The sequence below is a fragment of the Erinaceus europaeus genome, chromosome 18 (assembly GCF_950295315.1).
Source record: "Erinaceus europaeus chromosome 18, mEriEur2.1, whole genome shotgun sequence".
In the NCBI taxonomy this organism is placed as follows: Eukaryota; Metazoa; Chordata; class Mammalia; order Eulipotyphla; family Erinaceidae; genus Erinaceus; species Erinaceus europaeus.
In genome coordinates this window covers 4,447,307-4,475,016 of record NC_080179.1, presented here as the reverse complement: position 1 = coordinate 4,475,016, position 27,710 = coordinate 4,447,307, and the positions used below count along the sequence as shown (strand labels likewise).

Genomic DNA, 27,710 nt, shown 5'->3' with positions numbered 1-27,710 from the left:
GGAAGCAACCCAGGTGTCCAACAACAGATGAGTGGCTGAGCAAGCTGTGGTCTAGATACACAATGGAATACTACTCAGCTGTAAAAAATGGTGACTTCACTGTTTTCAGCCGATCTTGGATGGACCTTGAAAAAATCATGTTGAGTGAAATAAGTCAGAAACTGAAGGATGAATATGGGATGATCTCACTCTCAGGCCGAAGTTGAAAAACAAGATTAGAAAAGAAAACACAAGTCGAACCTGAAATGGAATTGGAGTATTACACCAAAGTAAAAGACTCTGGGGTGGGTGGGTGGGTGGGTGGGGAGAATACAGGTCCATGAAAAATGATGAATGAAATAGTGGGGGTTGTATTGCTAAATGGGAATCTGGGGAATGTTATGCATGTAAAAAAAAAAAAAAAAAAGTAGAAACGCAAAGCAGAAATTGAGTTTGGAGTATGGCACCAAAGTAAGAAAGCAGAAGTATACTAGAGTTTGCAGTGAGTACCTCCCTAATACTTCCTCTCCACTTTTCCAAGCTTTGGGTCCATGATTGCTCAACAATTTGTTTGGCTTTGTATGTTAACTCTCTTCTTAGTCACCAGGTTCCAGGTGTCATCAGGATGCCGGCCAGACTTCCCTGGATTGAAGACACCACCAATGTGTCCTGGAGCTCAGCTTCCCCAGAGACCCATCTTACTAGGGAAAGAGAGAGGCAGACTGGGAGTATGGACCGACCAGTCAACGCCCATGTTCAGCGAGGAAGCAATTACAGAAGCCAGACCTTCTACCTTCTGCAACCCTCAATGACCCTGGGTCCATGCTCCCAGAGGGATAGAAAATGGGAAAGCTATCGGGGGAGGGGGTGGGATATGGAGATTGGGCGGTGGGAATTGTGTGGAGTTGTACCCCTCCTAAAATAAAAAAAAAATAAAAAAAAAAAAGAAAGGATTATAATTTTATTTTTTAAAAAAGGCATTTTCTAGTCAGTACAGCCAAACAGAGTAAAGTTAAAATATTGTGATAGTAAGTGTCAGAGGGAAGTTTTAGAATAGGTTGCCCAAGTGGCCCATAGTGCACAAAGTCAGGCAGTGGTGGCCTTGTTGAGCACATACATTCCATGCACAAGGACCCAGGTTCAAGTCTCCAGTCCCCACCCGTGGGAGTAAGCATCAGTAGCAGTGAAACAGCGCTACAGGTCTGTCTGTCTACCTGCTTCCCTGCTTCCCCCTTCCTTATCTACCTCCCTCATAACTTTCCACTTCTCTCTCTCTGTCCAGACAGAATGAATGAGATACTCAAAAATTAAAAAATTAAATTGCCCGCAGTGCCCATGTCCAGTGAGTAGCAGATACACAGCCCAGTGCTGAACTGGAAGGCAAACTTCCTAGCAAAAATTACTTACGTAGTGTTTATACTTAAACCAGAAATTTATTTATTTATTTATTTTTTTAATTTATTTCTTTATTGGGGAATTAATGTTTTACATTCAACAGTAAATACAATAGTTTGTACATGCATCACATTCCCCAGTTTCCCATTTAACAATACAACCCCCACTATGTCATTTATCATCCTTCATGGACCTGTATTCTCCCCACCCACCCACCCCAGAGTCTTTTACTTGAGGGCAATATGCCAATTCCAATAAATTTAAAAAAAAATTAATAAAAATTAATAAATTAAACCGGAAATTATAGTTTCTGGAATATACAGAACTGAAACACACGGACTTGAAAAAAGAGAAGTAGCTTGTGAGATAACCCCATAATCTTATTTTTTTAAAACCACTATCAAAAAGATACATAGGCAAGAAAGAAGAAAAGAAGTAGTCTGTACAAGATCACAGAAGAATGGTCAAAGGTGAGGCCAGAGGAGCAAATAAAAGGATTAGTAACCTTAATAATCTCAGTAGAAATGCTGGGTTTGTGATAGTACCAGGGCAGTAGTACTGTCCGGCTCAATCAGCTGGCTCCACAGAGCTGTGTGCTCACCAGATGGTGGATAACAGTTATCAAGTGCCTTCAATCCTATACAATTTCCTATTATTCAGTGGACAGTCACTGGATTACTATTCCTGCTGATATGAAAACTGCTACTGCAGGTTGGGCAGTAGCGCAGAGAGTTAAGCTCACGTGGTGCAAAGTGCAAGGACTGGTGTAGGGGTCCTGGTTCGAGCCCCCGGCTCCCCACCTGCAGGGGAGTCGCTTCACAGGCGGTGAAGCAGGTCTGCAGGTGTCTGTCTTTCTCTCCTGCTCTCTCTGTCTTCCCCTCCTCTCTCCATTTCTCTCTGTCCTATCCAACAACGAACGACATCAACAACAGTAATAACCACAACAAGGCTAAAACAACAAGGGCAACAAAAGGTGGGAAAAATGGCCTCCAGGAGCAGTGGGTTTGTGGTGCAGGCACCGAGCTCCAGCAATAACCCTGGAGGAAAAAAAGAAAAAACTGCTATTAAGTCAATCTCATCCACCTAGTGCAAGCTCATGTTACCTTTCCTGATTGCTTTACTGAGAAACTACACAGAAACTGCTGACCTGGGATTTCCAGACTAACTCTAGACTAAGGTGATTCCTGCAAGATGTTCCCAATGTTGACTTTTATTTTTTTTTTAAAGAAAAGCCTAGTGTCTAGTGTTGCCACTGGAAGCATCTAGTGACACAGACCACCCCCGACGGACACCACATGACACAGCTCAGTTCTCATCACTGCTAACACAGCCTAACAGGACAGGAGTGCTGAGGCGTAGAGCCTGGAGAACAAATATTTTACCTGAAAGAAAAAGTCTTATAAGTTTCCCCATGTCTTATGCTAATTATTACTAAACCAATTATCCATATAATTTTTTAAATAATATAATTCCATGTTTTCTAGGGAAAAAAAAACTACCATCTTCAAAGAAACCACACATTCCTGGCATTTGATCTTATTCTTTTGAACATAGGCACTATATTCTAGCATTTGTAATTCCACGTCTGAATATTAACCTCAAGTTAGGCCTGAGTGCAGCGAGAAGATGACAGTCACACGTGGCTTTCCCCATCTGTAAAATATAAGGTTGCATGCCCAGCTCCAAAGGGACATTTCATTACAGAGGAAAATCAGTATTTTAAAAATATGCATGTTAGGGAAGATGAGACAGCATAATGGTTACGCAAAAAGGCTTTCGGAGGCACCAAGGTCCCAGGTTAAAGCCCAGGAACCACCATAAGCTAGAACTGAGTGGTGCTCTGCTTAAAAATGAATGAATGAATGAATGAATGAATGAGTGAATGAATGGAGATGAATGTTATGAGCTGGAAAAACACCTTCCTGGGTAAGACACATGCCTTGCCAAGTATACAGCCCAAGTTCAAGTCCCAGTACCACAAGGAAATGCCACAAGACGGGCAAATGCCAACATGCCTGTATCTGAATGAACGAACAGCAGGGACAGTGGACTCACATAGATGCAAAGCCCCAGCTCTTCTAAAAGAAAAAGGGGGAGTTGGGCGGTATCACAGCAGGTTAAGTGCACGTGGCGCAAAGCGCAAGGATCAGTAGAAGGATTCCGGTTGGAGACCCCGGCTTCCCCCCTGCAGGGGAGTCGCTTCACAGGCAGTGAAGCAGGTGTGCAGGTGTCTGTCTTTCTCTCCCCGTCTCTGTCTCCCTTCCTCTCTCAATTTCTCTCTGTCCTATCCAGCAACAACAACAGCAACGACAACAGGAATGACAATAATAATAATGACAACAACAAGGGTAACAATAAGGACAGCACAATGGGAAAAATGGCCTCCAGGAGCAGTGGGTTCGTAGTGCTGGCACCAAGCCCCAGCAATAAACCTGGAGGCAAAATACATATATTAGTCTCATCGATCGAAGAGTAAACTCAATTTTAAGGGTCAGTAACTAGAGCCAAGATAGTCCCGAGAGTAGATGCATTCTTAAGGGGCTGAGGCCCTGGACTACATCCCCAGCACTGCATGGGAGTATCATAAACAGCGTCACACGGAACTGAGCAGATGCAGAAGCAGTACTTGGGTATCTAGCTCTTTGTCCCTCTCTCCTTTCTCTTCTTTCCTTCTCCTCTCTTCCCCTCTCACCTCTTCCTGTGTAAAGAGACACTTAACAGCTTGTCTAGAGAAGTCACTCAGTGCTGTGTGAAGGACCTCAGTTCACGCCCGGGTATCTCACTAAAAAAAGTTTGTCTCACTTAACGTGATTCCTTCAAGCTCCATGCAGGACGAGCAACGGAGCTGAGTCGTGCTCTGCTGTGTCCGCACACCACCCTTCCTCAGCCACCCTGTAGTGCAGCATCTGGGGGCCTCCCGGTCTGGGGGCTACAAAGTGCCCTGCTAGGAGTGTGGGACACATGCAGCTCTTTAAATGAGTGTCTGTGCTTCCTTTGGGTAGATCCCCAGGAGAACTGCCAAGCCACAGGGCGGGTCTACCTGGCATTTGACACTGATAGTATCTTCCAGGACTCTGGACAAAATTGGTGTCGTTTTCAGGTCATTAACTGAGTAACTATACTATCCAAATGTCAAAACTGCTCAATAGCTTTTGCTCATTAAACAGAATTGGTAATTAAGAAAAAGAAGACATTTCTACTTAAAATCTGACAGGCACTTTAAATGATGTGCTGACTCAAGCTTGTTTGCTCCGTGGCATACACAAAACAGTAAATTTGAGTATCAACCCAACCATCAATAAAAGAACAAATATACAAAGCAAAAACGCCAAGGGAAAAAAAAACAACCCATCCCTGAATCCTACCACCAGTTCCATAAAACATGAAGGGGGGGGGGGGGGCTGGCAAAAATAGCTCACGTGGATAGTGAACGGCTTTGCCATATGCAGGACTCAGGTTCGCGCCCACCCACCTTCCACACTGGACTATGTTTCGATGCTGTGGTCTCTTTCTCTCCTTGCCTCTCCACCTCTCTCTCTGCACAAGTCATCCCAGGTGGGTCAAGCCTCAACTACCACAGGATTTTAAACATGAAAAAACAAACTACAAGCTGCAGAAAGCTTTCCGTGTATATGAAAGACTGGCGACCAGAGTCAGCTGCCAGCAAGATGCAGCGCCGGCATGAGCGTGACGCTCAGAACGAACACACCTTCTCCCTTCTGTCCTGTGAACGGGTTGTCTGATTACCGTGTCACAGCCACACAGCTTGGGACCAGCTCTTCTCACAGATGAAACAGTGTATTTAGGACAATTCAAGGAGGGAGACAACATATCTGAATTTCAAGACACACATTGAGCTACTTTGCTATTCTCATTTTTTTTCTGATATCAACTACAAAAAGTTGGGAGAAGCAGCAGCCAGGTGGCAGCTGGCACAGCAAAGCAGACACTGCCGTGAGCGAGGACGGTGTTGGAGCCCAAGCCAAGACAAAGCTTCCTGATCGGGGGAGCAGGGCACTGTCTGAAAGTTTCTTTTTGTAAATTAACTGCATGACAACAGATTTCCTTTGTAACAACAACAACAAAAAAAATCTTAAAATTAAAGCAGATTGCAAGATATGCTGTAGGAATTTGTATTGCTGGTTCCACCACGGGCAGGAGGCATTTAGGTGAGGAGAGAAGAAGAAGAAAAATAATTACCTCTGATATCACCCCCAGCACAGAAAGCCTTCTCTCCAGTTCCCTTCATAATGATCAGGAAAGTTTCTGGGTCTTGTTCCCATTTCTACCCAAATGCAAAGGTAAGTATTAGCACATCAGGAAACTGACTCAGGAGAGACACGCAGAGGTGTACTATGTGCAAACAGAACATGTAGATCAAAGAAAAGTCTTAGAAAACATATCTACTAGGATGAATCTCACCTTTTTATTTATTTATTTATTTATTTATTTTTTTATGAATAGAGGCTATTCTAGAAGAGTTGCTGGAGAAATACATTTGGTGATCCAAGTGTTTGTATAGCATCTGAAATCTTTGCCAAAGATTTCATGGCAAAACTGTAAGACCACGGGGGGAATGCAGGTTCCACATTTTGTTCAACAAACTTAAAACTGCGTGAATGGGTCACCCGATAAATCATTTCTATACAAAGCAGCGGCCACTCTAGGTTAGTGATGCCGGGTTCTGTCCAGCTGAACATGAGTAAGGAGCAAAGTGGAACCACTTAGATTACTGGAATCTGCCAGCAATTTGGGGATACTTCATAGCTACAATGAAGCGATCCAGAATCGGGAGATGCCTCACCAGATCAGACCCATACTTTAACATGTGCAAGGACCCAGGCTGGAAGCCCCTTCAGGGCACGGTGTGGACAGCTTCGTGAACACTGGAGCCGGGCTGCGGGGCCCCTCCTCGACGCTCTCGGCTTCTAGCTGCTGCTGACGGGCAAAAGCCTCTGCCGGGGACAGTGCCATCACACGCACTTCACGTGGCGACAGGGAAAAAGTCCACTCGAAAGGCCAAATGTTTCAATGAGCCAAATTCAGAGAAAGTAGTTAACTGAGGTCAGTGAAATAGCACACTTGGTAAGTGTGTGGCTGTGCTATGAGCGAGACCCCAGGCTGGAGCCTGCCCCTGGCTGCACTGAAGGAAGCTTTGTTGCTATGACAAAACTCAAAACTCTCTCTCTCTCTCAAAATAAAAAGTATATATATATATATCTTTCCCCCTCCATCCCTGCCTTCCCTGTCTCTATGTAAAAAGTAAATAAATAATATAAAAAGCAGTTAACTGGGGAATGAAAAATTGCTCTATAATTTCTGTACTTGAGGATGAAAACAAATGCAAGATGAGATGTAGTCTGACCAGTGTGGTTATCCAAACAAAATTCCGTGCAATGCTGGGCTGCGTTCACAGAAATATGAGATTCTAGTGTGGAGGCTTCTATTTTGTTTCCTTGCTCTAGCTCGACTCTTGTTCGTAAAAGCTCGCCTTATTTCAAGGTATCCCAGACAAGTACATCACTGTGGAAAAGATTTCTCAACTGAAGACGTAAGGAAATGCTATTTCACTTAATCTTCCTGACCATCCTATGAATCATGATCCCAGTTTCACAGATGAGCAAAGGCGGAGACGCTAGATTTCCTTTATCGCCGCAGCCAACAGGAGCCTGAGTTTCAATGCAAGGAGACTAAGTCCTACTTTTCCACTGCACTGTGCAGTTAGTTCACTTAGACCAGAAACGTGCACAGCTTTCTCTAAAAAGAAACCTCACTAAGCATTTCAAAACCAGTTTTGAGTAAAAACAAAAACAAACCAAAAAAAAAAAAAAAAAAAAAGTCATGTGGCTGCAGGTAATATTGTAAAAGCCAGAGAAATAAAAAGTGGCAGAACACGAGAAAGGACTTTAGAGCTACGTGGAGCTAGGGGTCATCTCACGGCGTGACACAGTCCTCAGCACTGGGGGCATTTCAGAGTAATGACCCAGAAAAATACTGTCACTGATCCCATGTATCCCATGTACTTAAGCGGTAGCACCGTGGAGAAAGCGTGGGGAACGGGTCAGTCAGCATGAGATCTTGGCCACGTAATGACAATTCTCTGGAATCCCAGATAAGATCCCGAGTTCAACCTGGCAGTACATGTACCAGAATGATGCGCTGGTTCTCTGCCCTCTCTCTCTCTCATGAGTAAACACTTATTTTCTTTAAGATTCGTGCAAATGTCTGTAAAGAAAAAAAAAAAAAAAAAAGACAAACCTTTAGCTGTGGGTAAATCTGTCGAATCATACTGAGATTCAGGGCATTCAGGAACTTGGGTCTGTTTAGTGTGATCACGCCTACACAGCCTTTTCTTTCCAGTGATATTTCCCCTGCTGTATCCGTGTGCTTGGTCATTCTCTGTGAGAACAAAAAAGTAATTTTGGGAGTCAGGCAGTAGCGCAGCGGGTTAAGCACAGGTGGTGCAAAGCGCAAGGACCAGCGTAAGGATCCCGGTTCCAGCCCCCGGCTCCCCACCTGCAGGGGAGTCGCTTTACAGGCGGTGAAGCAGGGCTGCAGGTGTCTGTCTTTCTCTCCCCCTCTCTGTCTTCCCCTCCTCTCTCCATTTCTCTCTGTCCTATCTAACAACGACATCAATAACAACAACAATAATAACTACAACAACAATAAAAAACAACAAGGGCAACAAAAAGGAATAAATAAATAAATAAATATAACAAAATTATTAAAAAATGTAATCGTATTTATTATTGGATAGGGATAGAGAGAAATTGAGAGGGGAGAGGGAGACAGAGAGGGAGAGAGACACCTGCAGCCCTGCTTCATCACTCATGAAGCTTTCCCCCTGCAGGCGGGAACCAGGGGCTTGAACCCAGGTCCTTGCACACTGTAAAGTGAGCGGTTAACCAGGTGCGTCACCGCCTGGCCCCTAGATAACTTTTCTAAATTAGATACAAGGGTTTTTTTGTGCTGGTATCTGAGCTCCAACACGTTCTCAGATAGAGAGAAAAGAACTGTCTACACTACTGGAGGTGAGAGAAAGGTCAGGAGAGGCAAGCACACTGTGATTCTGCCATGTCTGCCACGGGGGGACTGCTTGCTCTACCTTTTGGGGTAGGTGTGCGTACAACAATGTCACGCAAACGTCTTCAGAGAATGCATAAACACTTTAAGGACATACATAGACATATCTGAATAATCTCTCTCCTAGTCTGTAAGCCGCTCTATGTCAGACTTGTCTTTCTAAAAATAGCTTCAATATGAAAGCGTACTGACTAGGCTGCAGAGGAGTGAGGTGTGAACATAGCAACATCAGGACCAGCACTGTGTCCTTAAGTGGTATGTCTGAGCTGAAGAAAAAAAGCAATCTAGTATTTTCCTGCCACATAAATCCCTTTGGTATTTCTTCCAGGCCGGTGTGATCTCTGTTCTGAAAAGCTATTCATCGCTACAATTCTGAGTCTAACAGGATCGAGCATGCTGAGTGGAGGTCTTTTCCATGGAACGCTCTCAATCTATTGCGCCCCTTCTTTCTGGCTTTTAAAGTTTCTATTTCAGAAGTCAGTTAATTGTCTTGTGGGGGTACCTGCAAAAAAAAAAAAAACTCTTTTTTCTCATTGCCAGAGATTCACCACTCTATGTCAACATCTTTTTCAGACAGTTGAGAGTGACAGGAGGGAAGGCAGTCTACAGCGCTGCCAGCTGCTCCAGTGCGGCCAAGAGGGGCTGGACTCAGAGCTGGGTCACGTGAAGGGCAAAGCAGGTGCCCACCCGTGTGAACTATACTCCTGGCCCTGGGGTGCGCTCAGAGGTGAGGTCTAGTTTTCTCCTGCTGATTTTAAAGTTCTGTCTTTAACTGTTCCCCAGTTTAGCTACTACGTCTTAGAGTATTTTTGGTTTGCTCTATTTCGACTCTTATTTGGAATTTCCAGCCTCCCTCTACCTGATTATCCAGTTCCTTTAGTTTGGAACAATGCCCAGCTCTGCCGTCTGCAGATAAGAGTTTTAGTCTTTCTCTCCCTCATCTTCTTCTAGCGTCCCTATGATGTAAGTGGTGTTTCTCCAGATGTTGTCCCATAATAACTCCACATTATCGTCATTTTGTTTTATTGATATTATTTTTTTTTTTTCACTGGTTTTTGTTTATGGTTTCTTCTACCCTATACTTGCGATCTTATCACTCTGACTTCTCATTGTCTGGTGATGGTGTTCTCTAAAAATACTGGTCTCCTTCTTTTTTTTTTTTTTCTTTCTTGAGCTCAGACAAACCACTTAAGAACATTAGGGAGTCGGGTGGTAGCGCAGCGGGTTAAGCGTACATGGCACAAAGCACAAGGACCCGTGGAAGGATCCTGGTTCGAGCCCCCGGCTTCCCACCTGCAGGGGAGTCGCTTCACAGGCGGTGAAGCAGGTCTGCAGGTGTCTGTCTTTCTCTCCCCCTCTCTGTCTTCCCCTCCTCTCTCCATTTCTCTCTGTCCTATCCAATAACAATGACATCAATAACAATAATAACTACAACAATAAAACAACAAGGGCAACAAAAAGGAAATAAATAAATGTAAAAAAAATTTGTTTTAAAAGAAGGACATAACACTAGTCATGAAATTGGTATGTTCACTTATCACTCCACTGTAGTCTAATCCGCACACTTTCATACCAAAGTTACTTTTTAAAAGACAAATGTCCCACAGTTCTAAAGGCTAGAAAGCCCAAGACCAGGCTGTGAGCTGACTCGGTATCTGATGAGGCCTATGTCGGGTACCGGCCTCTGGCTCACAGACACCCGTAGTCTCCCTGTGTCCTCCTCCCTCACAAGGAGAAGGTACAGACGAGCTCTCCCTGGATGCTCTGAGAAAGGCACTGAGGCATTTCTGGGGCTCCCACCTCCAGAATTAATGACAACCCCGAGTGCTCCCGCCAGTCAGCGCTGCACATACAACATACAGGCTTGGGGATGACACCTTCGGTCTCCGGCAGGGTCAAAAGTGAGTGATTTATACTAACGGTGCGACTTAAAGGACGGTTAAGACTTAGAAAGGTATTATTAATACTACAGGAAAAGTAAATATATGTACACACACACATATATATATGCCAGGTACTATATTCACTTTTTTTTTTTGCTGCCAGGGTTATGGCTGGGGCTCAGTGCCTGCACTATGAATCCACTGCTCCCGGAGGCCATCTTTTCTCCATTGTTGTTGTTGTTGCTGTTACTATTGTTGTTGTTACTGGATAGGACAGAGAGAAATGGAGAGAAGAAAGGAAGACAGAGAGGGGGGAGAGAAAGACAGACACCTGCAGACCTGCTTCACTGTTTGTGAAGCGACCCCCTTGCAGGTGGGGAGCCGGGGCTCAAACTGGGACCTTACCCGGGTCCTTGTGCTTTGTACTGTGTGCACTTAACCCGCTGCGCCACCGCCGGGCCCCCAGTGTAGTCTCTCTTGAACATAATTATCTTATAAGCACTCCAAGATGAATTTTACTTACGTCAAAACAGAAAACCATAAGAAACCCGGGTAAGAGAGTATATTCATTACTTAACCCCAGGCTCTGGCTGGAAGATCCATGTTCTTTTAAATCACCTCAGGTTTCAAGACTGTAAGATTAGAAACCACGGTACAGCAAAAGGCTAACAAAAATCTTCCAGAGGGTCTCAATTTCCCTAACAATGACGCCCACTGTTAATTACACGTCACAATCTAGTAATGGCGAGCGAAGGCCAGACTTACCAAATGTTGCAGTATGATATTAGTCCTTCTGACAGAACGAAATCTGAAACAAATGTGGGACACAAGGAACACAGTGTGAGTGATAGGTCTCAACATATAAATACTATATTTGCTTTCATTTCTTTAAAAGCTAATAGCACAAAAGCAGTCCCCCCACACACACACACACACGCACACACCAAGTTTTAACTCTCATTCACTACTGGAAATACTAAATGATACAGTTCCTTTGAAAGTCTAGAGGGTTCTCACAGAACTAAACCTTCTCCCCAAAACTATTTTATTGGGGGAATACTAGTTGGCAGGACAATGTTGACACACGGCTACAACTTCTCACCTTCCCTTGACAGGCGGAACACACCACCCCAACTAGGTTCTTGGACTGTCCTGCACTGGGATCCACAGTGACCTCTCCGCCCTCTACTACCCCCCCAGCCTTTCCCAGAGGCCTTTGCTGCGGTGCATACACCAAACCCAGCCAGAGTCTCACTTTCTGTCCTCATTTCTCAAGTCCCACTTAGAAGTGAGACCATCCAGTGTTCTCCCTTCTCTTTTTTTAAACATATATTTTATTTATTTATTCTCTTTTGTCTCCCTTCTCTCTTGATTCATCTCACCTAACATAGTTCCTTCAAGCCCCATCCAAGGTAAGACAAAGGACATGACTTTATCCTTATCTGTATACTACCTTGGGGTTCCTTAATTTGTTTGTGCTTAAGGACTCTTGCTGTTACAGTTTATATCTGTTACCAAGTGACTTGCATTTCTCTGAAGGACAACAGGAAGGCTTCACTCATATATATGAGCTTGCTTTCAAGAAACAGTCCAACTGTCACTAGAACTTGGTGGAAACTATGCTGGGTGCGCTGGGAGGGAGAGAGGGAGTTTCAGGGACAGAACTGTGGTGGTGGGTGCAGTGTAGGACTATTCCCTTTAATCTTAAGATCATGGTGGCGCACCTGGTTAAGCACACACATTACAGTGAGCAAGGACCCAGGTTCAAGCCCCTGGCCCCCACTTGCAGGGGGAAAGCTTCACAAGTGGTGAAGCAGGGCTGCAGGCGTCTGTCTCTGTCTCTCTCCCTCTCTATCTCCCCATCTCCCCTCTCAGTTTCTGTCTCTATCTAATAATAAATAAAAAAGAAATAACGAAGATCTTGTAAGCCACTGTTAAATCACTAACTGAAAAAAAACAAGAGCATTTTCGTTCTCATTCTCAGACACCTGCTGAGATATGAGCTGGAATCTAGAAATATAGATCCATGACTTTACAATTACATCAAGATAAAAAAATTCCACAACCAATTGCATTAAGGAGACTTCAGGCATAATTTGATTTATTCATATTTTTGCAACAATTATTATCATGAGGAAAAAGCTAGAAAACCAAAAAGTAAGCGTGTAACAACTCAATAATATTTTTTAAACTGTCTTCTATACACAACCACTACACAGCCAATAACAACCATGAAGTTAGAATATACAAAATGCATGTCAAATAAAAAGGAAAGTGTGTGTCTGAAGACTGACACACACACACAGACACACACACACAGACACACACACACAGACACACACACACTCACAGACACACACACACACAGACACACACACACTTACAGACACACACAGAGAAACACACACAGACACACACATACACACACACTCACACACTCACACACACAGACACAGAGACACACACACACTCACACACACAAACACACACACAGACACACACACAGACTCACACACACAGAGACACACACATTCACACACACACACAGACACACACACTCACACACACAGACACACACACAGAGAAACACACACATTCACACACACTCACACACAGACACACACACACTCACACACACACAGACACACTCACACACACAGACACACACTCACACACACACACAGAGACACACACACAGACACACACACACAGATGTTGTTTTCGCCGGGCTGGCTTCACGGGCGGGTAACAGACAACCAGGGACTCATGGTTGAGCTGTAGGCAGTATCTCTTTATTCATGCAGGACGCAGCACAATCTAAGCCCAGCTAAGCTAAACTAACAACTAAAACGAACAATGTTGTCTTATATATACTTCCCAAGTAGGGTGTGAACAGGATGTGACGCAGAGAGGGTGGAGAGAAAAGTGACTGGTGAAAATCAGGGTGTGACAAGGAGAGGATCAGGGTGTGACAAGGAGAGGGGGTGGAGCAGGTGAGAATTCTACCACTAAACCACCAGTGCCCTGGAGGGAAGGTGGTGCTTTATGTAAATGTAAAAGTGATTTATGTAAATAGACCAAAGCTTTGAACAAATCAATCCCTATATAGGTATATGGTTAAGCAGAAGCCAGGGGGAGCTGGCATACTACCCAACACACAAGACACACACACACAGACAGACACACACACACACACACACACAGATACACACATACACACACACTGCTAATTTAGTGATTTTTCTTTTTTTTCTTTCCAATTAACTTGTTATTGCTTATTTAGTTTAAAATATTCAATAAAAGCCATCCTGTGGGATTTAAAAGTAGACACATTTGTGTATCAATGAGATTTTAAAAAGATTTTTATTTATAAAATGGAAAATTCTGACAAGTCCATAGGATAAGAGGGGTACGATTCCACATAATAAAAAACCACGAGGACAACAAAAGGGAATAAATAAATAAATAAATAACTATTTAAAAAAAATACAAGTGGATGAATTTTCACAAACTGCATACTTCGTTTCTGCATTTAGACTCCGCATCTAGCCTAAGGGAAATGATCCAATAATCAAATACTGCGTCTTCAGAAACAACAGAACAGAAAAGCAACAGCCCAGAAGAACCAATGTTCCGTAGCAGAATACAGACTAGACGTGTGACCACAGCTGGGATTCCGAGTACTCTTCAAAATGTCCAAGTCAACATTGGTGAAGGCGCTCTCTCATCCCTCTTCCTAACTCTGGCTCTCATCAGCGTCGGCAGGTAAGAGCTACTTTTGTTTAAGGATCTGAGCCAGGCCTGCTGTCTTTGCAGACCTCAAGGACTTTATGAGAAACAATAGAACAGTAAGCACAGTCCTTCACCCTCGCACCTCACTGTTGCGAGATGGTGATCCGCACGCTGGGCATTAAAACCGGGATTAACAGGGACAGCTACCTTCCTTGTAACTTTTGTCTTGCACGGATTTTCCCAAGAGCCTTCAGTCCTCGCTCCTCAGCCAGAACTTGGAAGTAAGCACTGTCAATTCATCAGGTAGATTGGGGCCAAAACTTTGAAAATCTAGTTGCTAAGTTTTTAGTTCCAGTTCTTGCCGTAGCTAGCTGGACACCTCTACGTGCTGAGTAGAGTAACGGCAGGCACAAACAAGACTTTAGCAAGAATCACCTGGCAGTATCTAGTCGGTTAAAACTAAATCCACCAGTCAGGTTTCTGCAAAACAAACACGTTATGAATTGGAGAGGACTTTTCAAGTTCTAGCCAGCAGGCTAAGAATACAGTTGATTCTCTCTCTCTCTCTCCCGGGAGTGACAGCAAGCTTCTAGCCCTAGGGGCACCACACCAGAGCATTTGCAGATTAACGTTCACAAGTACGTGGAGCAATGCTGTGGCAGGGCTGTTGTCTCTCCTCGCTCTCACCCTCTCTCTGTTTTTCTATTATTTATTTTTATTTTATTTATTATTGGATAGAGACAGGGAGAAATTGAGAGGGGGAAGAGAAAGAGGGAGAGAGACTAAGATCTGAAGCTCTAATTCACCACTCTTGAAGCTTGTCCCTTGCAAGTGGGGGCCAGGGGCTTGAACGCAGCTCCTTACACACTGTAGTGTGTGTACTTAACCAGGTGTGCCACCACCACCAGGCCCCTCACCCTTTTCTCCATAACAGAAATGGCTCTCAAGAGTGGTGGAGTTTTGTGGGCACTAAGTACCAGCAATTACCCTGTTGACAAAAAAAAATTCATCCATTTAAAAAAGAAAACATTTGGTTGGGAGTGTGGATGAACTTACTTTAGAAATCTAAATGTTGGGGGTCGGGCTGTAGCGCAGCAGGTTAAGAGCACATGGCGCGAAACTCTAGGACCGGAGTAAGGATCTCGGTTTGAGCCCCCGGCTCCCCACCTGCAGGGGAGTCGCTTCACAGGCGGTGAAGCAGGTCTGCAGGTGTCTGTCTTTCTCTCCCCCTCTCTGTCTTCCCCTCCTCTCTCCATTTCTCTCTGTCCTATCCAACAACGACAATAATAACAACAAGAACCACAACAATGATAAAAAAAAGGTCAACAAAAAAGGAAAATAAATAAATGAATATTAAAAAAAGAAATCTAAATGTTAATGCCAACAAGTTCAAGGAGCATGTAGGAGAATCGTACATAAGTATAAATTTATACTTGGGATGCAAACAAGGCATTTAGAGTACATCAGGATTGGATGTGCGAAGTTCCCTTCAGGAAAAGAACAGTTTTATTTGGGAAAGCGAATATAGTCCAAGGACTGAATTAGCATTAGGGTCAGGGATGCATTGGATCGACCTTCCCGTGGTGCATCCCGTGAGTCCCCATTCATTGGGGAAACCGACGATCCTTCCTAGCCGACTGAATCCACATGGATCCCAGTCACTTTCAAAGCCAGCAACAAGCAGCTCCTGACAGCTTTCAACCTGACGCTGTTGACTGGCTACGGAAGAAGGGCAAACGCTAGAAGAAGAAGGGTCAGGTTAAGTAGTGGAGAGAGTTTATTAAAAAAAAAAAAGAAGAAGAAGAAGAAAAAGAAAAAAAAAGGAAGGCAAAGGAGAAGCCAAGGAAGTATGCAGTTGAGAGATTGCCCAACACAGCACAGCACAGCAGCCTTCTTTCCTCAGAAGCACTCTTTACACAGTGTTCCTTGATTTATTTGATGTATTCAGTGGCAGGCCCCGCAGCTCCGCCCTCGTGTCTCGGCTTTGCCAGGACGCCTCCACTCCAGCTAGAACTGAGCCTGGGGACGTGGCCTCTGGTCAGAACTCAGAGAACTCGCCGGGTCTGCATCTCGGAACGTGGGGAGAAATAACCCAACCCAAACACGGTAGCTGACAGATTCTTCTCCAAGTTAACAAGCACAGACTTACTAGTTTCGTTTTGTGTTTCTCATAGAATTTAGTTATTTGCTGACAATCTTCACACAAGCACCTGCAAGGATCACTTGCAATAAACACCAGTCAGGTTTCGACTTTTTTTCATGCTTACTATCTTGAGGCCCTGGGACAACCTATTTCAAAGGGAGACAGACAGACAGACAGACAGACTTGGGCTTACGTATTGAGCACCTGTGGTTTAATGTTGGCTTATGGATGCGATATTAAACTATTAGAAACCTACCCGAAAGTAATCACTACTTTTAATTGAAAGGATGACTTCCATCCCTGTGCGACAAACCACCTCAAAGGGTTTAGAAAGCACCTGGGGTTTAGGTGGCAGATAAGGTGGCTCCTGGGGACAGGCGCCAGGTGTGAGGCTGCTGCAGCCTGACTTCCCACGAGGGTTACTCACACCAGAGCTCTGCCGGCTCAGAGCAGAGCAACGCTTCCAAAAATCAATCCCAAGGGGCCGGGTGGCGGCGCCCCTGGCCGGGCGCACATGCTACAATGCTAAGGCCCCGGGTTCCAGCCCCCAGACCCCATCAGCAGGGGGAAAGCTTGAGTGGTGAAGCAGGGCTGCAAGTGTCTGTCTGTCTGTCTGTCTGTCTCTCTCTCTATCTCCCCCCTTCCCTCTCGATTTCTGGCTGTCGCTACCCAATAAATAAAAATAATAAAAAATATCTGTGTGGGGGGGCCGGGTGGGGGCGCACCCGGTTGAGCGACATGTTACAGTGCGAAAGGACCCGAGTTCGAGCCCCTGACCCCCACCTGCACGGGGAAAGCTTTGCGAATGGTAAAGCAGGGCTGCTGGTGTCTCTCTCCTCCTTCCCTCTCGATTTCTGGCCGTCGCTAGCCGATAAATAAAGATAATAACAAATCTAAATAAAAATCAATGTGTGCACCCATCTTTCAGGCCACCTGTGCCCGCTGTCAAAGCTGCAACCTTTTAAAGAATGTGCAATAAAACGAATTAAAAAAAAAATCACACTAGGAGCACAGGTGCAAACACTGGCAAAACACAAGCATTTAAACGCACAAAATCATAGAAGAAGAAGGAGAAGAAGGAGGAGAAGGAGGAGAAGGAGGAGAAGGAGGAGAAGGAGGAGAAGGAGGAGAAGGAGGAGAAGGAGGAGGAGGAGAAGAAGGAGAAGAAGAAGAAGGAGAAGAAGAAGAAGAAGAAGAAGAAGAAGAAGAAGAAGAAGAAGAAGAAGAAGAAGAAGAAGAAGAAGAAGAAGAAGAAGAAGAAGAAGAAGAAGAAGAAGAAGAATATGCAAGCCCTGACTGCGGCCTCCTCCTGCCCCCGGGAATAAATGGGGACCGACAGACAAGTAGTGAGGAGCCCGGGGTGAGCAAGCAGCGGCATGGTGCAAAGTGCTGAGGACGTGAGAACAGGCCGATCTCAGAGCGCCGCCTCCAGAGACGCCAAGGCCCCGACACTGCGGCGCCCGGGACCCCAGCCCGCTCACCTGGGAACCAGCCTGCACGCCTCCTGCAGCCCCATGGCCATGGCTTTCGCGAAGCTAAGAGGGGCGCGCTGGCCAATCAGCGTGGCTCCTCCGGCCTACGTCAGACACGCCCACCGACGTCCGCCGGCGTGGGACATAGGAGACTAGTCCTCCGAGGGGCTAGAGAGGAGACAGGCGGGGCTCGCACTGCCGCGGGAGGAAATGGGTTCAGGGCGAGGGAGGGGCTGGTGGAGGGGGCGTGGCCCGAGGGAGGGGGCGGGGCCCGAGAGAGGGGGCGGGGCCCGGGGAGGGGCGGGGCCTGGCCTGGGGCACCCGGGAAAGGGGACAGCCCATCAGCAAGGCTGTTAAGATTGTGCAAAGTAAAACAAGTCCCCCATCCCCCCCAAAAAAAAGAAAGAAACAAAAAGCAAAAAGCAAGCCCAGGAGTTGCATGGCACCTGTGCTGGAGTAATACTCTGGCTCTCTCTCTCAGTAAGTAAACCAGGATTTTTTTTTTTTTTTTTTGGAAATAGTGAAAAGAAAAAGAGAAACTGTTGTCAGTGAATTCTTGATTACATTCAGAAATGTTACTTAAAGGAAAATGAGGCTTCGTCCACTAGGAGCCACTGTTAAGTTGATTCAGGAAACAACTGAACGTTCCTCCCACCCAGAAGTCCAGGAGCAAACGTTTCATCATCACTGAGGTTATGACCCATTGATCAGAAAGGAGGGGTTCAGTGAAGAATTATAGAGAAGAAAAAGGTCATTGTAGCTCCTTAACATTTAAAAATGGTCGCGTTTCAAGCCTTTGGTGATAAATTGCTTTTCTAACCTAGGTCACATATAACCACCAAAAAGTCACTGAACAGAAGACAAGTTATAGGTATTACCAAAAAAATAATAATTCCAGACCTGAAATTCAGTTTGTCTGTTTGCCTCCAGAGTTATCGCTGGGGCTCAATGCCTGCACTACAAATCCACTGCTCCTGTGGCATTCTTTTGAGTTTTTTGGATAGGATAGGACAAAGAGAAATGGAGAGAGGAGGGGAAGAAAGAGAGGGAGAGAGAAAGACAGACACTTGTAGACCTGCTTCACCACCTGTGAAGCGACCCCCATTGCAGGTGGGGAGCCGGGGGCTCGAACCAGGATCCTTTCGCGAGTCCTTGTGCTTCGTGCTATCTGCGCTTAAACCAACAGGATGAACTATGCATCAGAGTGGAATTATTTTTAAAAAAACAATGTCTGTGGGGATCCTGGGGGGAAGTCCCCTATGCTTCCAGCTTCTTCTTACACTAAATGAGTAACAATGACATTAGAGAGGTCAGCAAATGGGAAAAAAATCTTTTTTTTTTTTTTTTTAACAAGAGCACTGTACAGCTCTGGCTTATGGTGGTGCTGGAAACTGAACCTGGGGCTTCAGAGCCTCAGACATGAGAGTTTTTTGCAGAACCATTGGGCTATCTTCCACAGCTTAGCAATCTAATTTTTAATAATGTACACAGAGGGAATTACAATGAAGTGTAGGTCATTCTGTTGCTAGGTGAGTGAGAGTATACTCAAAACTGTGCCTTAGAGGGTTTAAAGAGTGGACAGGGGATCCAAGAATGGCAGTGACAAAAGAAGAAAAAGAATATCAACAGTGTCTTTCTTTTAGAAAAAAAAAAAAAAAGAATCTCCATACCAAAGAACTGCTTTTTGAAAATACCAGCTTTGGGAGTCTGGGCGGTAGGTAGCACAGCGGGTTAAACACATGTGGCCCAAAGCACAAGGACCAGCATAAGGATCCCAGTTCAAACCCCCGGCTCCCCACCTGCAGGGGAGTCACTTCATAGTGAAGTGAAGCAGGTCTGCAGGTGTCTATCTTTCTCTCCCCCTCTGTCTTCCCCTCCTCTCTCCATTTCTCTCTGTCCTATCCAACAACGATGACATCAATAACAACTACAATAATAACTACTACAACAACAACAAAAAACAAGGGCAACAAAAGGAAAAATAAAGAAAAAAAATATAAAAAAAGAAAATATCAGTTTTATGAAACTTCCTGAGGTACATTGATAACATCTTCAGATCACAGATACCAAATGTGAATCCAAAGCTCCTTAGAAGTTCCACTATCGTGGTTCAGGAGGTGGCGCAGTGGATAAAGCACTGGGCTCCAGCATGAGGTACTGAGTTCAGTCCCCAGCAGCGCATGGACCAGAGTGATGTCTGGCTCTTTGTCTCTACTCCTATCTTTCTCATAAATAAATAAATAAATAATCTTAAGGGAGTCGGGCCGTGGCGCAACAGGTTAAGCGCAGGTGGCGCAAAGCGCAAGGACCGGCATCAGGATCCCGGTTCAAGCCCCCGGCTCCCCACCTGCAGGGGCGTCGCTTCACAGGCGGTGAAGCAGGTCTGCAGGTGTCTCTCTTTCTCTCCCCCTCTCTGTCTTCCTCTCCTCTCTCCATTTCTCTCTGTCCTATCCAACAACAACGACATCAATAACCACAACAATGTTAAACAACAAGGGCCACAAAAGGGAAAATAAATAAATATTAAAAAATCTTAAAAATAAATAAATAAATAAGATATTTAAAAAGGATAAAAAGAAGTCCAGCTTACATCTAAGTGCCCTTTCCTCATCTTCCTCTCTCCTTGGCTACATGAAATCTCACAGAGATACAGAATACCCACAAGTCTTGTTGTTTAGACATTGAGGACACCTATAGACCCAGCTGCTGTATCGAGTGTTGAACTTGCGCTTAACCTGCTGTGATAGAGAGGGAGAGAGACAGAGAGACACCTGCAACACGGCTTTACCACTCATAAAGCTCTTTCCCTTTGCAGGTGGAGACCAGGGGCTCAAACGTGTGTTCTCAACTAGGCGCACCGCCACCTGGCCCCCGTAACTAGCTTCATATATATATATTCCCTTTTGTTGCCCTTGTTGTTTTATTGCTGTAGTTACTATTGTTGTTATTGATGTCGTTGTTGGACAGGACAGAGAGAAATGAAGAGAGGAGGGGAAGACAGAGAGGGGGAGAGAAAGACAGACACCTGCAGACCTGCTTCACCGCCTGTGAAGTGACTCCCCTGCAGGTGGGGAGCTGGGGCTCGAACCAGGACTGATTTTTATGCCAGTTCTTGCGCTTTGCACCACGTGTGCTTAACCCGCTGCACTCCCGCCTGGCTCCTTAAAACTGACTTCTATAGAGCAAAGTTTGGCTTCTCCTTTGGCTATTATTAAATGCACTCGTTTGAACCTGCCTGTAATTAACTCTTTGCACATGACTGACCCCAAGTCAACTTCAGACCTCAGACTGCTTTTTTCTTTTTTTTTTTTATGGTTCTCCATCTAAGAGCTTTCATACTTTAGAAGGCTTTATTGTCTTTCTTTTGTTTTTCTTGCACACACGTACAAAGAAGAAAAGTAATATAGACATCTGTGGGCTGGGAAACCTAAAGTATTTACTTTCTGGGCTTTCATAAAAAAACATTTGTCAATCTCTCTAGTAGAAATTCCCAGAAATGTCATTTTTGAGGGTGAGGGTGTGAACATTTTTGAGGCTTTTGCTACAGTCTGCCTGCCAAGTTGCCTCCAGAAACACTGAACCAGTTTATGCTGTTCTCATGACTGCGCTTGGTTGCCTGCCATGATGCCTGTCTCTACAGTCACTGACCCAAATCACTGATTCTGAGTGTTCATTTTTTTCTCACTTTGGTGACACATTATCATTTAAAGCTTTCCTTCCCCAGAAAAGTATATTTGACTACTGGCAGTGTCGTCTATTTCCATTTTACTAGGGCACTGGCCAGCTCTGGTGTATGGTGGTCCTGGGGATGGAATCTGGGACATGCCACGCCTCAGCCTGAACTGGCAGTTTTGCAGAACCAGTGTGTTATCTCCCCCACCTTTAACATCATGTGCACAACAAATTCTCATTTTCAGCCATTTCTAAAAACAGGACACTTATTTTACTTGTTTGTTTTTTCTTTTTTTCAATTAGTGATTTAATATTGATTCACAGAATTGTGAAGGTAATAGAGGAGTGTAATTCCATATAGTTTCTACCTCCAGAGTGTGTTCCATCACCTCTACTGGAAACTGCAGTAGTTCTTCCTAGGTCATAGATATGGGCTGACTGTAAATATATATAGTTCCCTTCCATGTTTTCAATGATCCTGCCTTCACTTCCCTTCCAGTTCACCACTATACCTACGATTACTTCCACATCTTTCCTTTTTTTCCCCTCTTCTCTCTTAGACAAGCAAAATTGTGCCTGGCTTCCTCTGTGGTTTTCCAGATTCACTTCCTTTTCATTGATGGTATTAAAAAAGATTTCTGGTGACAACTGCTTTGGCTCCTGGTGGAATGGGACTTACAGGACCCTCTGGTTTACTTTCCTTTTTGTTTACCCCTTTGAGAGCATGGACCCAAATTTCTTTTTGGGGAGCAGAAGGTGGGAGTTCTAGCTTCTGTCATTGCTTCTCCACTGGACATGGGCACTGGCAGGCTAATCCATACCCCCAGCCTGTTTCTATCTTTCCCTAGTAGGGCAGGGCTCTGGGGAGGGGAGGTTCCAGGACATATTGGTGGGGTCGTTGGCCCAGGGAGGTCAGGACAGAATCATAGTAGCATCTGCAACTTGGTGGCTGAAATAAAGTAAGTTGCAAGGCAGGAAAAAATGTTTAATTAAAAGGAAACATGGGGGGCTGGGTGGTAGCGCAGCGGGTTAAGTATACATAGCGCAAAGCGCAAGGGCCGGCTTAAGGACCTGGGTTCGAGCCCCCAGCTCCCCAACTGCAGGGGAGTCTCTTCACAAGTGGTGAAGCAGGTCTGCAGGTGTCTCTCTTTCTCTCCCCCTCTCTGTCTTCCCCTCCTCTCTTCATTTCTCTCTGTCCTATCCAACAATGACATCAATAACAATAAGAACAATAATACCTACAGCAACAATAAAACAACAAGGGCAATGAAAGGGAATAAATTAATAAATATTTTTTAAAAGAAAAACAGGATATTTACATTTCCTTTTAAAATCTCTTTACTGAGGTTTTAATTTTATTATTTATTTATATTTCACATGTATTCAGTTTTTTTTTAATGATTTTTCACTTGCCTTTTCATTTTATACTGGTGTTGTGTCCACTGAAAAGCAGACAAACTTGGATTTGAGAAGAATTTTCGTAAGGATTAATCTACAAACTAAAGCTCAGGAGCCATTCTGGGAACTGTCCTCGCTGCTGTGCAGAGTCCGCACACTGCCTACATGTGAGGGGAGCCTACAGCCTGTCTTTTTTCTTTTTATTTTCTTTTTTTTTTAATATTTTATTTTATTTTATTTTATTTATTTATTCCCTTTTGTTGCCCTTGTTGTAGTTATTATTATCGTTGTCGTCGTTGTGGGACAGGACAGAGAGAAATGGAGAGAGGAGGGGAAGACAGAGAGGAGGAGAGAAAGACAGACACCTGCAGACCAGCTTCACCGCCTGTGAAGCGACTCCCCTGCAGGTGGGGAGCCGGGGTTCGAACCGGGATCCTTATGCCGGTCCTTGTGCTTTGCGCCACCTGCGCTTAACCCGCTGCGCTGTATACAGCCCGACTCTCTCTTTTTTTTTTAATTATCTTTATTTTATTTGCTAGAGATAGCCAGAACTCTACAGGGATGGGGGTGATAAAGAGGGAGCGAGACAGAGAGACACCTGCAGCCCTGCTTCACCACTCGCAAAGCTTTCCCCCTGCCGGTGGGGACTGGTGCGCCACCACCCGGCCCCAGTCCATCTTTTTTCTGCCTACTGTGTTAACCTGTTCTTCCGGGTATCATGGAACGGTTGTTTGCAATGCCAGTGGCACAGCCGTTTAGTGTTTGGTCATCATCACTGTTTTGATGGTTGATGACTGGGCCTCAGTGCTTTGCGTCTTTCACAACATCAAGAGTTTGAGGTGCAGCACCGAACCAGCCCAGCCGCATTCTGACTTTGGATTCCTGTACCTGTCCAAGAAATACAGTGGTTCCAGAAGGTTTCCTTTGACAGTTCCTGGCACCCTTAACACAAGCTTCAATAGTAATAATGATGTGAGTATTGGAATTCTATTTATGGTTCAAATTTGGTCTCACCATACAGTCTGCATTTAGCAAATTACTTAACCTAAGACAGTTTTTATTTTGTATTAACTGGAAAGAACAATGAGACCTACTCTAAGACTACTGTAAGCATAAAGTTAGAAAGTATATGATAGACTTTGAAGAATGCCTTTAGCTCTTACATCATAGCAGCAAAGGACTATTCTGGGCAAAAGCAACATGTGGAAAGGTACAAAGCTACAAAATACGTTTTGAGCAAGCAAAAAAAAAAAAAAAAAAAAAAAGAACCACTAAGAAGCACATGCCCTGAAATGTGTGATGTACTATGATCTCTGTGGAGCAAAGTTACAAAACAGCAATTCCCCCACTCCACAGTTCCCCGCCCCAAATTCCAGCTCACTAGAGGCGAAATCCAACATCTTATAATGATTCCAGTATTTGTCTCTTGTATCTATCATGTTTAAACTGTTTCTTGGTTTTTGTTTTTTTTTTAGGTTAAGAGACTAGTACCCTGTAAGAATACACGAAGGCATATTTTGCACCTTCTGGCCGCTGATGCATAAGGAATCTGGGAGAGAGACTAAGCAGCAAAGGATTTAGGACGTTCATTGTTAAGAAATAGTCAGCTGAAAAGGAGCTATCTGCTTCCCAGATGAGATGGAGGTGTGTCCACAGGAGAGAGCTGACTGCCTGCTTGCTGGGCGGCAGTGCGCTTGTGAAATACATTTCAATGAAAAGTGGGTCTCTGGGGAAGTAGGGGGACCAGCTGCGTCTGCGGCCACCTGGCATCCCAGGCTACTCAGCGGCCAGGTGTGTACACCTTACCTTTGATTCTCAGAATGAGCAGCAGCTAGTTGCTAGCTTTTGCACCTGTAGCCCTCTTAAGCCTGGGGGTTTTTACTGAACTGTTGCTATCTTGTCAGCCTGGAAAAAGACCTTATTTATAATTGTACAATACAGCAGTGGGGATAGATCCAAGGAGTCCTAAAGGAATAGATCTAAAGCATGAATTTGAGAGAGAAAGTAGAACCAGTCCAACTAACTAGTTATGGGAACTGGAGAGAAGAGGAGGCTGGTTAGGGAAGTTATCTGAGTCAGACCATAAAGCATTCTTTTCTTTTTCTTTTCAAATATTTATTCCCTTTTGCTGCCCTTGTTTTATTGTTGTAGTTGTTATTGTTGTTGTTACTGACGTTGTTGTTGTTGGATAGGACAGAGAGAAATGGAGAGAGGAAGGGAAGACAGAGAGGGTCAGAGAGAAAGACAGACACCTGCAGACCTGCTTCACCTCCTGTGAAGTGACTCCCCTGTAGGTGGGGAGCCGGGGGCTCGAACTGGCATCCTTATGCCGGTCCTTTCTGCTTTGCGCCACCTGCGCTATCGCCGGACTCCCCACAGAGCATTCTGGGAGCAGAAAGATGAGTTCAGTCTGAGAGGTGTGGGTCTGAACCATCACTTCCTGTAGTATGGACAAGGCCAGAATTGCCCCAGACTCTTGTCTCAGTGATTTCTCACTGTTGTGAGAAATATGTGTTGGAAAACTCAGGAGGCGGTCATGAGTGGCTTGGGGAGATGTAAATAAGAAAACCTGCCAGCTAGAACATCAAAACCTAGCATCCCAATGCTGTGTCATGGAAGATGTTACAAATATGTAGAGATTGGTATTCTCAGCCCTTCAGGTAAAAAAAAAAAAAAAAAAAAAAGGTCCAGTCACTCCAGGAGCGATCTTTTTCTGATCAGGAGCGATCTTTTTCTGATCAGGAGCGATCTTTTTCTGATCAGCCCTCCTGGGAACTTACAGACACCGTAACTTCCCAGGTGCACAAGGAGGTGGGAGGGTGTGTGAAGCTTCTTTGGGCTGCTCTAAGCACTCGCAAACACCCATGACAGCTGGGCCAGCTGTATTCAAAACAGTACTGTTACCCTTGAAAAAGATTCGACCCCTCCCTTTCCCGCACACACCCATTCCTGTCCGCACCCAGCACTGAAAGCCATCTTCAGCTAGGACAACAATTTAAAAGGAAAGGAGCGTCCTCCGATGTGCTTCCTGGTCAGAGGCGAAGTCTCAGGAGTTCTTCATGGCTTGAAGAACAATCGACATGTTTGACATTTCTGTTACAATCATGGAATTTGGTTGCTTTGGGCAGGAAGTCCGTCTCCACAGCTGCGGAGCCGGCTGCCCAACTCGTATTCCCGCCCAACACATAAAGCAACCAGGAGGAAGGTTTTTAGAAACCAGTTTGTGGGCGGCTTACAAGGTCAAAACAGAAACGACGGAGCAGGTGAGCCTGGAGCCCTTTACCTGCTGCACTGCCAATAAAATAAAAAGGAGAATGTCAAGGCAAAGAAAAAGTTAAGCAAACTATAGGAAGAAGGGTAGCCCCAGATAACAAGAGGCCTTGAGAAAGCGCCCCACCACCACCCCTGAGTGGTACATCCTGTCCTGACAGGTCATAAAACTTCTATGTCCTGAAGCTTCCCCCAGACACAGCTATGCCGGAAAAGATAACAGTAACCAAGGCAACCGGACTCTGAGCACTGGTGTCCCCCCCTTAACCCTGTAGCCTCTGCTCTCAGCCTGCAGCCCCCGGAGAAGCTGGACCGGCCCTCGGTGGCCTGTTTACATGAATGAAGTTCCTCCTTCTTGACTTCAATAGGCTAGCTCTGATTTTTCTTTTTTCTTTTTCCTCTAGGGTTACCGCGGGGCTCAGTGCCAGCATGACGAATCTACCGCTTCTGATGCACCCCCCCTTTTCCCCCATTTTATTGGACTTCTTCTTGGACGAGACAGAGAGGAATTGAGAGAGGAGGGGTGATGGAGAGGGATCCGGTAAGAGAGACGCCTGCAGACCCGCTTCACCGCACGTGAAGCGACGCCCCTGAAGTTGGGGAGCCGGGGGTTCGAACCCGGATCGCCGCGCGGATCTTCGCGCGCTTCCCCGGGCGCCCCCGCCGCCCGCACCCGGTGCTGCTCCTCGACCCCGCGGCACCTCCGCTCAGCGCCTCGCACTTGTGACGTGGCAGCGCCGGGCCCGGATGGCGTGGGTGTCCCGGGCAGCCCCGAGCGCGGGCGCCCCCGCGCGGCTACGGTTACGGTTACGCGCGGCAGCCGGGAGCCCGGGGCGCGGAGACCCGCGCGGGGCCCAGAGCCGGAGCCCAGCCGCCCGCCGGCCCCCCGCGCCCCCCGCTCGCCCGCCCCGGGCCGCCGCCGCCGCCGCGCCTCCCTCCGCGCTCTGCTCGCCCCCCGCGCCCCCGCGCCCCCGCGTCCCCGCGTCCCCCGCCTCTTCCGTTTCTGGAGGGCGAGTCTGCAGCCTCCGGCTCGCTCGGCTCGGGGACTTCGCTGTCCTCGCCCTCCGCGGCGCCCCCGGCCCCGGACCCCGGCCTGTGCGCCCCGGCTCCTGCCAGGCGCCTGGAGCAGGGACTCGCGTGCGCTCCCCGGCAGGTGGGTCTGGGGCCGGGGCCGGGGGTCGGGGCGCCTGGAGCAGGGACTGGCGTGCTCTCCCGGGGCAGGTGGATCTGGGGTCTGGGGCCGGGGGTCGGGGGCGCCTGGAGCAGGGACTCGCGTGCGCTCCCCGGCAGGTGGGTCTGGGGTCGGGGCCGGGGGTCGGGGGCGCCTGGAGCAGGGACTCGCGTGCTCTCCCAGGGCAGGCGGGTCTGGGGTCTGGGGCCGGGGGTCGGGGGCGCCTGGAGCAGGGACTGGCGTGCTCTCCCCGGGCAGGTGGGTCTGGGGTCTGGGTTCTGGGGCCGGGGGTCGGGGGCGCCTGGAGCAGGGACTGGCGTGCTCTCCCCGGGCAGGTGGGTCTGGGGTCTGGGGCCAGGGGTCGGGGGCGCCTGGAGCAGGGACTCGCGTGCGCTCCCCGGCAGGTGGGTCTGGGGCCGGGGCCGGGGGTCGGGTCGCCTGGAGCAGGGACTGGCGTGCTCTCCCGGGGCAGGTGGATCTGGGGTCTGGGGCCGGGGGTCGGGGGCGCCTGG

At 46.4% G+C, this 27,710-nt stretch overlaps 1 protein-coding gene across 3 annotated transcripts in view; it reads right to left on the bottom strand.

Annotated features, from left to right (window-relative positions):
* The window catches only part of HIBCH (3-hydroxyisobutyryl-CoA hydrolase), a 52,058-nt gene extending 34,213 nt beyond the window's left edge, over positions 1-17,845 (bottom strand). For 2 of the 3 annotated variants that reach the window (XM_016190772.2, XM_060177575.1), the window contains exons 1-4: positions 17,697-17,845; positions 11,106-11,148; positions 7,633-7,773; positions 5,575-5,659 (exon numbers count right to left, since the gene is read on the bottom strand). In XM_016190772.2, the coding sequence (XP_016046258.2) occupies positions 5,575-5,659; positions 7,633-7,773; positions 11,106-11,148; positions 17,697-17,737 (310 nt within the window). In that variant the 5' untranslated portion in view covers positions 17,738-17,845. Of the gene's footprint in view, positions 1-5,574; positions 5,660-7,632; positions 7,774-11,105; positions 11,149-14,279; positions 14,553-17,696 lie in introns of all 3 variants that reach the window. The other variant, XM_060177576.1, reaches the window with a different exon arrangement.
* Positions 17,846-27,710: the final 9,865 nt, after the last annotated feature.